The following is a 14,373-nucleotide window of genomic DNA, read 5'->3' as shown; positions in this document are numbered from 1 at the left end:
TAAACTTGCCTCACAGTGGGGGCTCACACCTTTCATCCTAACACATGGGAGGCAGAGGCAGGTGCAGTTCTATGAGTTCAAGGCCAGCCTGGTCATAGAGTGAGTTCCAGGACAGCCGGGGCTGTTTATACAGAAGAACCCTGTCTTAACTTAAAAAAACAAACAAACAAACAAAACAAAATAAAAAAAGAAAAAAAGAAATCTTTTGCAAAGCTTAAATAGGGAAGTCTCAAATGTCTTTTACACAAAAATGTTTTTAAAAGCTCTAAAAATCTAGGTGAATAACTCCAACTTCTAAACAAACACACATGATTAGATGAAAAAGAACAGAAGTAGCTATCAAAGTAAGGTAAATTCTTGAAAATTTTCTTAAGAAGTAATACATTCAATGTAGTGAAATTTAACTAAGGTAAGAAAGTGAAATCAAAATATGAAAGCATGTTAAGCATCCATCATCATCGGGCAAATGCAAATTCAAACCCCAGTGGACCTCACACCCCTAGGATGGATGTAACATTGTTTTAAAGGACAATAATGAGTATTAGCAAACTTCCTCTACTGCTGGTAGAGGTATACAATGGTTCAGCCAGCTTGGAAAACAGCCTGTCAATTTCTCAAAAAGTCACATACAAGCAAAGAACACACCTTTAATCTCAGCACTTGGGAGGCAGAGGCAGGCAGACTTCTGTGGAATCAAATGCAGCCTGGTCTACAGAGTGAGTTCCAGGACAGCCAGAGCTACACAGAGAAACCCTGTCTCCCAAATCCAAAAAAGTCAGATACAATGCTACCATATGACCCCAGTTATAAACACAAGAGAATGAAAATGCATCTACACAAAAATTTCTACATGACTTGTCATAGCAGCACTGTCCATCAAGTCTAATAGTAACAATCAAATGTCTGTCTCTCAATTGGTGGTAAATACAATGTGATATAACTACCCAAAGAAATATTATTTGACCATACAAAAGAGAGCATTGATATATTCTGTAACACAGCTGAACACTGAAAATACTGTTTCAGTTAAAGAATTCAGGGCTGGAGGAATCTAGCAATATACAGGCTGTGGGTGTGACACCCAGCACTTTGAATAACAGACAATGAAAAAGAGAGAGGAAAAGAGAAGAATAAAATGAGACTCTAGTCACAGAGACTCGATACTCCATGATTCCAAACTAGGCAAATCTAAACTGACATCAAACAGATTAGCAGTGGCTGAACCCACAGGAGCTTGAGAAGAAATGAGGAGGAGTAGGGCAAATGGCCCAGGGCTTGGGGTGGTAATGAAAACATCCTAGACCTGACTGTGTTGCGGACTCAATTGTCCAGGATAAATAGGTGACTTACAGAAATATGAACTGCAGCTCAATAAAGTTGTTACAACAAAAAAAACAAATGCATCAGAGTCCCAAGGTTTAGCTCTAGCTGCAAAGACATGATTCTCAGTTTTCCAAATCTTTACAACCTATTTTCAGTTATTTCCAAGTTAGTGATGATAAATAAGTAGGTTGTTTACATGACTACTGGAAAGCTTGTCACCTTCAGAACCCCGAAAAAAAAAAAATCAGAAAAGGGTAAAAACTGCAGAGAATCAGTAGTAGGATTCACAGCAATTAAATGGGTCTCAGGAATAAAAGCAACAACCTACTTGCTTTTCACAAGCAATTCACAGGGCTAAGGCAGTATCCCACCCACAGCATAATGGTAATGAGGCAAGGTTCAAGCACACACAGCCAAACAATTAACACACTTCATGTTATATGTACTATATAATTATCTATTACTATAAAAGAAGAAAATATCACAAGATCTTCAAACACTACTTCTCACCACTAAACACCAATTACCTAAAACTAAAGCAATTTTCAGAAGTTTCATCCTTTCGGTTGTGAGTCAATGGGCTTCAGCAGAGAGAGTGTGTCATCCATCTCGGGTATCATTAACTGACCATTCCTTCATCCCACCGGCAAACGTTCTCACACTGCAAACCTGCTCTCATATCAGTTGATCCAGACTACAAAGGCAGTCTCAAAAAAATGACTTTTATCTTGAAAAGTTACATTTAATCCAAGGGCTAAAACAAATTTCCAAGAATGGTAAAAGTACCTTAAAAATGAAACAAATCTATAACAAAGTTACTTGTATTCTAAAATCTGTACACCAGGGGTTATCTGACATATAGCCATGTAGCAAATCCAAGAGTAAGGTAAGGCTCACCTTCCAAAAGATACAGTCTAGTTACTACCAGCACTAGAAGGTTCTTGTTACTCCTATACTAACATTAGCAATGCTGCGAAATGACAATCATGGTTCTGCATTTTTCTCATCTCATCATCTTTATCAAGGCAGATATTTGCATGAAAACAGTATCACTGGTCCCCTGGGACTCATCAGTTGCTACTGCTTATTTTTCACTCATGTCATCCTTTCAATTAATGTAGGAAAAAAATACCGAGACATTGAAACACCAGATTAAGGTGTCAAGTGAAAGACAACCCCTAGAGTAGATGAATAATCTAAGAGGAAAAAAAAAGATGTTTTTATGCAAATACACTATACACACTAAAACAAAGAGACTGTATCCAAGAAATCCAATCCATATCAATGTAGTCATTTCAATTTCTAACGAAGTATTTTCTTACTTCAAATAAACCCACTATGGCCAAGGACAATGAAGTTACAAAGTACTGTTACACAAGTTGAAATAGGCTGAATTATGAAGTATAACAATCTATGTCTCTACCGTGTGTTGTAGAATATTATTTCAAGGTGTGTTACTTTTGTTTATGCTCAGGAACGTTTGTTTAATGATGCAAAGATGTGTTTGATTAAATAAAATTCACCTGCAGTCAGGAGGCTGAGTCAGCAACTAGCTGACAGGAAGTGGCAAGGAGGAGCCAGGTGGAGAAGGGCTTATAAGGAGGATCGAGGAGAAGCACGAGGGCTTTTTGGAGAACGAACATGAGCAAAGAGAGGAATTCTGAAGAGCAGAATTCCACCTTAGACTTTGAATCTTGAGTTCTTCAGAGGGACAGAAGTTTAGCTAAGTTCCCTTCTTAGCATTGCAAGAGTCAGAGCCTAAGGGAACAGACTTCCCTCCGGCTACGCCCATGAGGCTAACTGCTGCTGGTAGTTGTTGATTCAGACAGCTGTGGCTTCAAAGGCAGCAACCATTTAAAAAGGGGCAACAACTGTGTTCATCCTACCCACACTGGCAGGAAAACAGTCTTCGTTGTTCAGCCTAAGTTTAAGATTAAGATGGCTGAATTAGTTGACTGCAACTAACCCCATCCCAGTGTCGTCAGTTCCTAGAAATACAAATACTTGGCAGTAAAGACGGCTCAGTGGATTAAGGGACCACACCGCCAAACCTAGTACCGTGAGTTCAGCTCCTTGGAACTCACATAACAGAAAGAGAACCAGCTCTCCCAAGTTGTTCTCTGACTACTGCCCTGCAAGTATGTGGACTGGTGCGGAACAGGTAGTCTCTCTCAGAAAGACACTCTTCCTTCCTGTGGGAATCACGATATTCCAACAAACTGGATCACTGTATGCTCACCTTCCCTAATGCGGAGCAAAAGCTCTTGGCAGCAGCAAAGACTCTAAGGCTAACGGCATGAGTAAAGTGGAGCCTGCATACACAAAAGCAAGAGTAAGAATACCCCTATGGGTTGGGCGGCGGTGGCACACGCCTTTAATCCCAGCACTCGGGAGGCAGAGGCAGGCGGATCTTTGTGAGTTTGAGGCCAGCCTGGTCTACAGAGCGAGATCCAGGACAGGCTCCAAAACTACACAGAGAAACCTTGTCTCGAAAAAACGAAGAAAAAAAAAAGAATACTCCCAATGACATCATTAAGGGTCACAGATCTAGATAACCAAAGCTATCTCTAAGCCTGGATTTTTAATAAGCGAAAGTGAACTAACCAAGTTTCTCTTTAGATTAAGCTAGTTTTAGTTGATGTCCTAGCACTTAAAACAAAAAGGTTCCAAAAGATGTATATTGCACAAAGATTTTTTTTACCTATTGAGTCCAGTCAATAGTCTAGCACATTCTGTCCTAAAAGGCACAAAGTTACACCAAGTTCCTACCTTCAGATGGCTTGTCTTTGCCTTGGTAAAAAGAAAGTATATTTTCATGAGTTATAAATAGAACTCATTGTGAAATATACAACATGTAACCTTGTATAAAATTAATTGGGTACTCACACTCATCCAGCCCCAGCTGATAGGCCAGGTTCTGGAGGCCTCGTACCTTCTCCATCAAATTAGCTGTGGTGAGGCTCCCCAGCTCTGAAATAGAAGACTTCATTTTAGTATTCTTCCCACTGGTCTCCAGCTACAACTGATTTGGGTTGATAGTTCTAGTAATAAACAATTTCTGGCTGGGCTGCTGTTACAGTTGAATGTTAGAACACTGGCCTAGCATGCAGGAAGCCCTGGATTTGATCACCAGAACTAAGAGAGGGTGAGGAAGATTTCAAGCTTACATTCCTTATTGACTAAGGACAAGACAGACCCTTGATTTTCCTCCAATTTTACATACTCTCCCACAAAAACAGTGAAATTTTCTACCACTGCAAAAATACCTCAGCATTATACTTAACAAATTAAGTAAGCTTCAAAATCACTTTTTACACTTTAAAAATGTATTTGGTGTGTGTTGGGAACACTACTGCATGGGTATCGGAGGACAAGTTCAAAGAGACAATTCTTCCTTCTAGCATGTGAGTTAGGAGAGCAAACTCAAGTTGTCAGGCTTGGTGGCATGTGCCTGTACAGCTGAGTCATCTCACCCACCCAAGTGTTTTATCCCAAGGATCTATTTATAACATTCATTTTTGCCTACCATACAAAATGAACACACCGTTAAAATATGAAGGCTTACGATGTGACGGATCATTGAGAAAACCTTGCAGACACATCTTGGTCATGTAAAATTGATGCTGTCTCCATTGATATGTCCCATGATTTCAACTATATATAGTAGCAATAATAGCAACAAAATACTGTTTACCATGTTCTCAACTATAGAAAACAAAAACTAATCCAAACTTTTCCTTCAAATCCCATTTTTGCTTATTTTATCTACAATTAATATTACTTACTTTCCAGATTTTACTTACTTAAAATAAAAGCTACTCCCCAGATTTTCATTAATTAGCACCTAAATCCTTGTTTAAAATAGATGTCAATTTGCATGAAACATAATGCTATGTGAACTCTCACTAAAATTTAAAGTTTTCTTAGGAAATATATGCTCATCGTTTATTACATGAGTATTTTTGGAATATCAGGACAATGAATCAGAGATGCCTTTGAGACATAATTTTTCCATGGGTGGGGAGGGAATCAGCGTCTAAACATGCAGACAGTGAACGACTTCTGAAATCTCATAAAGGAGCTCTGGTCTTCCATTTATCATCCTGCAGTCCTACTGCATCAAGCATATACGACTCTCTTGACTAGTTCAGCTGCTTAAATAGCTCAAGAATCCCCAACTTTTACCTTAATTTCAGTCCATTACTTTACAATCATCATGAATCTGAACACCAGAAGAATGATTTTTTAAAAAAGAGTAAAACCATAAAATTAATGTTTTTTTAATTTAAATTTCCATTCTCACTGAACTCTAAATCATTTATCAAACAAAAGTATTCACTGCTCATAAAATTCTTGATGGAAGAAACTGAAAGGATAGAAAGAAATACAGAGTAGTCTTACCCCACTAAGGCAGTGGTTCTCATCCTTCCTAACGCTGCGACCCTTTAATACAGTTCCTCATGTTGTGGTGACCCCCAACCATTAAATTATTTCATTGCTACTTCATAACTGTAGTTTTACTACATATGTACATATTTATTTGATATGCAGGATATTTGCTACGGGACCCCTGTGAAGATGTAGCCTGACCTCCTAAAGGGGGCACAACCCAGAGGTTGAGAACCACCGCACTAAGGGGTTGTCATTTTATAGTACTAAGGAAAATGTATGGCACTCGGGAGGCAGAGGCAGGCAGATCTCTATGAGTTCAAGGCCAGCCTGGGCTACAGAGTGAGTTCCAGGACAGACTCCAAAGCTACACAGAGAAACCCTGTCTCGAAAAACCAAAAAAAAAAAAAAAAAAAAAAAAAAAAAAGGAAGAGGACAAGCCAGGACTGGTGGCTGCCCGAAGTCCCAGATACTTAGGAGGCTGAGACAGGAGGATTAGTTTGGCTCATGCGCTCAGAGACCAAACTCAGCAATGGACTGAGACCCCATTAAAAACAAAAACAAGCCGGGCGGTGGTGGCGCACGCCTTTAATCCCAGCACTCGGGAGGCAGAGCCAGGCGGATCTCTGTGAGTTCGAGGCCAGCCTGGGCTACCAAGTGAGTTCCAGGAGAGGCGTAAAACTACACAGAGAAACCCTGTCTTGAAAAACAAAAAAAAAAACAAAAAACAAAAACAAGTCGGGCAGTGGTGACACACACCTTTAATCCCAGCACTTGAGAGGCAGAGGCAGGCAGATCTGAGTTTGAGATCAGTCTGGTCGACAGAGTGAGTTCTAGGACAGTCAGGGAAACATAGAGAAACCATGTCTCAAGAAACCCAAAACAAACCAAAAACCAAAGACAGTAGACACCAGCATCACGTACCTTTCAACATATCGATGTCATCACGTTCTATTTCAGCCATCCATTTTGGTGGAGAGCTAGTGATGGGCTGTCAGAAAATCAGAATACATCCATTCAGGTACATCCTTCTTATAAGAACACAGTTTGTCACACAGCCTTCAGATTGTTTGAAAATCTTGGCAAACTACAATTTCAAAAATCCAGGTTTTGTGGGTGGAGAGATGGCTCATCGGGCAAGAACACTGACTCTTCTTCCAGAGCACCCAGGGTTGATTCCCAGTACCCACAACCATCTGTATCCTTAGTCACAAGGGATATGATGCCCTCTTCTGGCCTTCTCAGGCACCAGGCACACACATGGTACACAGACATACATACAGACAAAATGCCCATATATATAAAATAAGTAACTAAGTAAAATTTCAAAACCAGGTTGTTAGGTACAGCTTTCACTTCAAAAAGTCATTTTAGAAAGTCCTGCTGCTCAGTTTTAAAGTTGGTCTCAGAGGGGTAGTTTTGGATGAATTTTGATGTGTCTACTATTACTAATTCAAGCATCAGTTCAGCAATGAGATTATTTAAAATTCCATTCTTATGAAAGACTCCAACTGAATGTTTAAAACAATGATCAGTAACAGTCTCTGACAGAAAGAAGAATCAGAAATAAGAAAACCCTGAATTCAAGTAGGGAAAAATTAAAATGGTCATCACTTGATATTTCATCATTAATTGGTTTTTTTTTGTTTTTTGTTTTTTTTTTTTTCTGAGACAGAGTTTCTCTGTGTAGCTCCTGGCTGTCCTGGGATTCTCTCTGCAGAACAAGCTGGCCTTGAACTCACAGAAATCCACCGGTGTCTGCCTCCTGTGTGCTGGGATTAAAGGCATGCACCACCACCGCCTGGGCTAGGTTTCATCACTAAAATTTCTTTTTGGCTCGAAAAACCAAAAAAAAAAAAATTTCTTTTTGGGAGCTGAAGGGATGGCTCAGCGGTTAAGAGCACTGGCTGCTCTTCCAGAGGTCCTGAGTTCAATTCCCAGCAACCACATGGTGGCTCACAACCATCTGTATGTAATGAGATCTGGTGCCCTCTTCTGGCTTGCATGGATATGTGCACACAGAATACTGTAGACATAATAAATAAATAAATCTTTAAAAAAAATTTTTTTGTTTATTTATTTGTGTGACGTCGGGGGAGGGGGAGTAGAGCATGCATACGCCATAAGCAGGTGGAGGTCAGAGGACAACTTGTGGGTGTTAGTTCTCTCCTTCAATCATGAAGGTCCCAGGAATTGAACTCAGGTCCTCAGGCTTGATGGCAAATGTGTTTACCTGCTGAGCCATCTCACCAGCCCAGATTTCTTAATTGTATTGTAGAAGTTTTTGGAAATTTTCAGCACTTAAACATGTTAATGAACATAAGTGGTGTTGCAATCCGAGCAAAGGCTGAGGCAAAAGGATGCTTAAGTTCAAGGTCAGCTTGGGTTACTGTGGTGACTTGATGAGAATGGCCTCTATAAGAGCATACATTTGAACACTAAGTCCCCAGTTGGTGGAACTGTTTGGAAAGGTTTGGGAGTGTGGCTTTGTTGAAGGAGGTGTGTCACTAGGGGTGGGCTTTGAAGTTTCCAAAGCCCATACCAGATCTCTCTCACTCTCTGCCTGCTGCTTGTGGATAAGATGTAAGCTCTCAGCTACTGCTCCAGCACCATACCTGTCTGCCTGTTGCCATGTTCCCCACCCCACCATCGTGGTCTCTGAAACTGTAAGCAAGCCCCCAAGTTAATGCTTTCTTTTTAAAGTTTCCTTGATCATGGTGTCTCTTCATAGCAACAGGACACAGTGAGATCGTCTTCCCTCTCACCCTGTGCAAAAACCAAATCCTGGACATTCCCAGATGAACTGATTCAGAATATCAAGGGCCATTAAAAGGGACTACTAGAAAGAACAGAGCTAAGGAATTAAACAAAACAAAAAATTTTAAAAGCTTTGCAGCTGTGCACTGACAATTCTGCCATGCAAACAGAGGTTAAAAAACCTAACCTTGGGCCAGAGTGACGGCCCAGCAGGTAAATGAGCTTACTGCCAAACCCGATGACCTGAACTGAAATCCCAGGAACCACATAAAAAAGAGAAAACCAACTCCCACATAAATAAAGGGGCAAAAGCCTCAAAATTATATATAGCTGGGGCAAAGAGAATACCAATGCTACATCAAGTACTTCAACTGCTAACCTTAAAGTTTTTGAGCTGAGAAAAGAGGCTAATAGACAAGGGTCAGAATGTCAAAATAAAGCATTTGAACAGAGGAAGGGATTATCTACAATTAACTCTGATAATATAAAAGTATTTAAAGGTCTACTGTCAAAAAATGATTAGAAGACTAAGGCACTATTCTTGGAAATAAAGATTTGAGCTTTTCATCCAAGGGCAAACTTTGGATAAACTTCCATAGACATAAGCTGTTACTTACACTTTTGAAAGAAGCTGCAAATTCAGCAACTCCTGGTACTAGAAAAGAAAAACAACAACAAACAATGTTATTCATGTAAGAAACATTTGTGTGTTCAGGCACAGAGGATTTAAATAATAAAAAACAAAGTCTTACCAGGTGGTGGTGGCTATGGTGGCACACACCTTTAATCCTAGTTCTCGAAAGGCAGAGGCAGGTGAATCCCTGAGTTCGAGGCCAGGCTGCTCTACAGAGCAAGTTCCAGGATAGCCAGGGCTACACAGAGAAACCCTCCCTCGAGCAAACAATCCAAAAACTCCTGTTGCCTTCAAGGAGTTTACAATGTAGAAGAGGACAGGTCAGAAACCACCAACACTGCTTAAGCATTTCCAAAAGATGTTAGCTGTTACAGGAAGACAAAAACTAGAACTCTAAATCAATGATGGGGCAGGAAAAGCTTCTCGGGAAAGCCAGTGCCTCACAGTTTTAAATAAGCAGGATTTGGCTTGGAGAATAGTAAACTACCTCTTGTCAGAAATTTTCAATTTCCGTTCCAGGGCTAGAGATTTGTCTAGCATGCACAAGACCCTGGGTTTGAACCCCAGGGTTGCAAATCAATCAATCAATAAATAATAAAAATGAGCACAGTACACTTTCTTTTCAGTTGTCCTTTCTGTTAAATTACTCAAATGTCTCGTGGATAGTATCACATTAAAAATCAAAGCAAAAATTACATATTTAAAGTGAAATAATGTTCAGTTCTACTAAGAAATACAAGCTTGGGCTGGTGAGATGGCTCAGTGGGAAAAGGCACTTGCCACCAAGCCCGACAACCTGAATTGTGGATCCCAGGTACATGGTAAAAGGATAAAACTGACTCCTACAAGTTATCCTCTGACTTCCATATGCACATCATGGCACATGGGTGCCTCTCCAAGCCCAATAAATGAATGAATGTCGCTTAATTAAAAAAAAAATGAAAAAAGAAATGCAAGCTAAACATAATAATGACTAGTAACATCCAATATTGGCTAGTGAGAAAATGGGCAGTCATCCTCTTCTACATACAGGACATATATGCAAGGATAATAATTAATACGCTGCTTGTGAAATAAAAATCAGATGACTTAGGTTTCCAAACAGAATATAAATATAGAAACTAGATATACCTATCCACTATAATATATTTAAAAGAATGAAGTAGAGCTACAGAGAGCAATATGGAAAAATACATCAAATTACTAATTTATTGAAATTGCTGAAGGCTTTATACACGACTTCATCATTATGAAAACAACCCCTCCAACATCCATATCCCCCCCAACCCCCATGTGTGAACTTACTGTGTAAGTATTAAAAAAACCCTGGGGATTTAGCTCAGTGGTAAGGCCCTGGGTTTGGTCCTCAGCTGGGGGGGGGGGGGGGGGAGTATAAAAAACCCAAAACCCAATATATACAAAATTATTAACAGAGCCGGGCGGTGGTGGCGCACACCTCTGATACCAGTGATTAAAAGAGAAAAGGAGATGAAGAAAAGTTTTGTGCGTCTCAGAATAATCTGAAATTATTACAGATGTATTTTTAAAACTATTAATTATTGTTTAAAAGCTCTTTATCACTTGTCTCATAATAAGTCCCTATTTTTAGGTATACAGAGAAACCCTGTCTTGAAAAACAAAAAACAAACAAACAAAAAAAAAACTTTAATCATCACAGATACATGATAACACTTCAAAATTCTCCCATGGAATCACTGACTCTCCTGCATCAATTCTGATAGAAAAGTAAAAACTTACATTGTTCCGGCCAAAGATCTGGCGAGGCTCGGTCAAGTTTCTCAAAACTTAGCAAAGATGCTTCCAAATCTGTCCCTAGAACCAAACACCAAGATGAGATGAAAACACATTCATTTATATTTTATTATATTTCAATCTCAAAGAGCATAAACTGAAACACTCAATTGGAAGTTTAAAGATCTGAATTATTGATGCTACTGGGGCATGATATAATATTAATAAATTTGATTCTCCCTCATCAAAACTCAAGTCTTCCGGTCTACCAAATAAGAATATTTAAGAAAGTTAGGGCTGGAGAGATGGCTCAATGGTTAAGGGCACTGACTGCTCTTCCAGAGGACCCAGGTTCAATTCCCAGCACCACATGGCAGCTCACAACTGTCTACGATTCCAGTTAGTACACATGTAGTGCAAAGTCATACAAAAAGCAAAATACTCATACACATAAAATTAAGAAAAACTGCTTAGAAAAATGAGTACTGGCTGGACATGGTGATCCAAATCTGTAATCCCAGCATTTGGGAGACTAAGGTAGGAGAATTAAGAGTTCCAGGCCAGCCCAGACTATACATCAAAACCCCGAGTAAGAAGAATGTGAGCAAATCTATCTATGTCTTCACTCTACTTTTCAACTTTCCTCCATTCACAATCAGCTAAGTGTCCCTGCTCTCATGAAAGACAATCTCTACTAAGACTGTAGACCACTGTCTCCAGCTTTGACAAGCACCTCAATCTTCTTGTACCATCAGTTTCTCATACTCAACAAGCAAGCCTGCTCTACAAGGTTTCTACTTTCTGACTTTTGAAAAGAACATTTATTGCCAGGGTATGACAGGGCACACCTTTAATCCCAGCACTCAAGAGGCAGAGACAGATGGATCTCTGTGAGTTCAAGGCCAGCCTGGTCTACAGAGTGAGTTCCAGGACAGCCTGATCTATACAGAGAAAGCAAAACAAACAAACAAACAAACAAACAAAACAAAAACCTCCAAGAAACAAAAAAAATTGTTTAAAAAAGCAAAATAATATTTACTTATTTATATTTATTTATTGGGTTTGTGTTCATGCCATAACAATTGAAGAAGCTGGTTATCTTCTTCAGGATGTGGGTTCCAGGCTCAAACTCAGGTTAGCAGTCTTGGTGACAAGTTCTTTTACCCAATGAGCCATCTCATTAGCCCAGAATTTTCCTCCCTTGGGGGAAAAAAAAAAAAAAGAAACGAAAAGAGTGGGGGGAGGGGGCGGGGGCTGAGAGATCTGTCAGTAAACTGCTTGTTGTGCCAATATGAGGGCCTGAGTTTGATCTCCAAGAACGTATATGAAAAAAATGTGAGGTAGTGCGGTGTTAGTAATCCCAGCACTGAGAATCCGATTCTTGGAGCTTGCTGCCTAGATATTTCAAGCGAATGAAGAACCTTACTGCAACAAGGTAGATGGCTCTTGAGAAACTACATCCAAGGTTTCCACACGTATGCAGACACGTGCTGGTACCCACATGCATGTCTGAGCACCGACACACACATACACATTCTAAACATGCAAACTCTCCCCTTAAACTCATAACCTCCTTCCTGGGTATCCTGTTCTTACTTCATCACCTCACACTTGTGTGTGTGTGTGTGTGTATGTTTAATGAGTGTAATGAGTGCAGGTGTAGGGGTGTATGCCTATGGAGGCAAGAAAGGATGCTGAGTGTGTTCCTTCAGCTCTCAGACTTACTGTCTTGAGACAGCATCTACACTAAACCAGAAGCTGTTAGACCAGGTAGCCAGCAAGCTCTCAAGATCCACCTGTTTGTCCCCCACAATGCTGGGGTTACAGGCACATGCAACCATACCTGGTTTTTAAGTGAGTGCTTGGGATTCAAACTCAGGTCTTTATCTTTGCCGAGCAAGCATGCTTACCTACTGGGACATCTCCCCAGGCCCTATCCTTAACCTATAAAAATCATAATTCTGTCTGAGCGGTGGTGGCACACACCTTTAATCCCAGCACTCTGGAGGTAGAGGCAGGAGGAGCTGAGTTCGAGGCCAGCATAGTCTACAGAATGAGTTCCAGGCCAGCCAGGGTTACACAGAGAAATCTTGTCAAGAAAAATCAAGCACACACACACACACACACACACACACACACACACACACACACCAAAAAAACTTTTTAGGCATACTTTGCCCACAATTCCTTCTGTAGCCCAGGCAAGCTTGAAGCAAAAATCTTCCTGCCTCGATCTCCCAAGTAACTAGGATTAAAGGTCACACACCAAGGCCAGTTTCATTTGTTTTGACAAATGTTAACTTAAGGCCAAATGCTTTGTAGGCATTATGCGAAAACCTAGGATTAAACTATGAAATAAGACAGTCTTGGAACTTATAATTGGGTGTGGCCCGGGCAAAGTTAACAGAATAACTATGCTGACAGTGAATATACTGAGATAATGAATAACGACAGAAGGGCAATTCCAAATACTAAAACAGAACCTGGAGCAAAAGCCTACGGGTATAACGAAAATACCCAATTGCCACCTGAGATGACTTGCATCTTAAATGACATATAAGCAGAACTGTTCCTGTCATCAGCCTAAGGAAACAACACACCAAGTAGAAGAGCGCGGGTTAAGGGTTGAGACGCGTACGAGCTACATTAACAAGCCTAATTTTCATTTCCCACGGGACTCAGGGTCAGGAAACCAGGTCCTCGCTTCTCCTGCTGCCAGGGCAACGGCCCTAAACTGAGGAGACAGCAAGTTTCTCTCCCGGCTCGATCCAGGGATGAACCCCGGTCCTCATGTCAGTCACCAGTCACAGCTAGAGCTTGAGAGACTCGCTCTACCTCTACTGAGATGGGAACAGAACCAACACTCCAATGGGCCAGTCCGAAAAGAAAGCTCCCTTTCCCCTCAAGTAGCCCTTTTTGAGGCCTCAGCATCACCGATGGGCCAGGACAAACTGTCCTTCTTCCGGGAAAGTGTCTGGTTGGTGGCCTCCTTCACCCACCTAGGACACAGCGAGGCAGACCTGGTACTTGGCACCTCCGGAGACGCTGTGAAAAACCTGCTAGCTGAAAACTCGACATACCCCAAAGGAAAAAAAAAGTGGGAGATAAAGGAAAGGGGCCCAAGAAATAAGTGTAAGCATGAAGACATTGGAAGTTCCCAGAGAAACAAATACAGAGACTACAGGGCAACAATCTCCAAGCCGGCTCTTACCGTCCGTGGGAGACGCCATCTTCCAGCCCATGTCACGTGACGTGGCCAACCGTCGGCGGGAAAGCGAGGACCCACAAGCCACGCCCCTACAGAGATAACCTATCCTCGACTCGCGGCCCGGTCCGGTTACCCTACCCCATAGGGTAATATTTGCCTAGTCCCACCCCAGACAACAGCCCCGCCCGTGGCGTGGTAGTTAAGGAGGAACGTAGGCAAAATTCTCCAAGGGCCTTATTTACGTTCCTTAGCGAGGGGGCGGGGCCTCGGGGAGTGCCTACCTGTAGCCAATCGGAGTTGCCGGTTAGGG

The 14,373-nt window shown here is 41.1% G+C and overlaps 1 protein-coding gene across 3 annotated transcripts in view; it reads right to left on the bottom strand.

Moving 5' to 3' along the window:
* Window positions 1-14,304, bottom strand: part of Lin52 (lin-52 DREAM MuvB core complex component) — an 87,373-nt gene extending 73,069 nt beyond the window's left edge. For 2 of the 3 annotated variants that reach the window (XM_059279575.1, XM_059279576.1), the window contains exons 1-5: window positions 14,067-14,304; window positions 10,862-10,936; window positions 9,087-9,124; window positions 6,637-6,703; window positions 4,210-4,293 (exon numbers count right to left, since the gene is read on the bottom strand). In XM_059279575.1, coding sequence (XP_059135558.1) covers window positions 4,210-4,293; window positions 6,637-6,703; window positions 9,087-9,124; window positions 10,862-10,936; window positions 14,067-14,097 — 295 coding nt within the window. In that variant the 5' untranslated portion in view covers window positions 14,098-14,304. The remainder of the gene's footprint in view (window positions 1-4,209; window positions 4,294-6,636; window positions 6,704-9,086; window positions 9,125-10,861; window positions 10,937-14,066) is intronic. The other variant, XM_059279574.1, reaches the window with a different exon arrangement.
* Window positions 14,305-14,373: the final 69 nt, after the last annotated feature.

Source organism: Peromyscus eremicus, chromosome 14 (genome assembly GCF_949786415.1).
Source record: "Peromyscus eremicus chromosome 14, PerEre_H2_v1, whole genome shotgun sequence".
NCBI classification, from domain to species: domain Eukaryota; kingdom Metazoa; phylum Chordata; class Mammalia; order Rodentia; family Cricetidae; genus Peromyscus; species Peromyscus eremicus.
The sequence above is the reverse complement of the archived record's forward strand: the minus strand, read 5'-3'. Positions and strand labels throughout refer to the sequence as shown.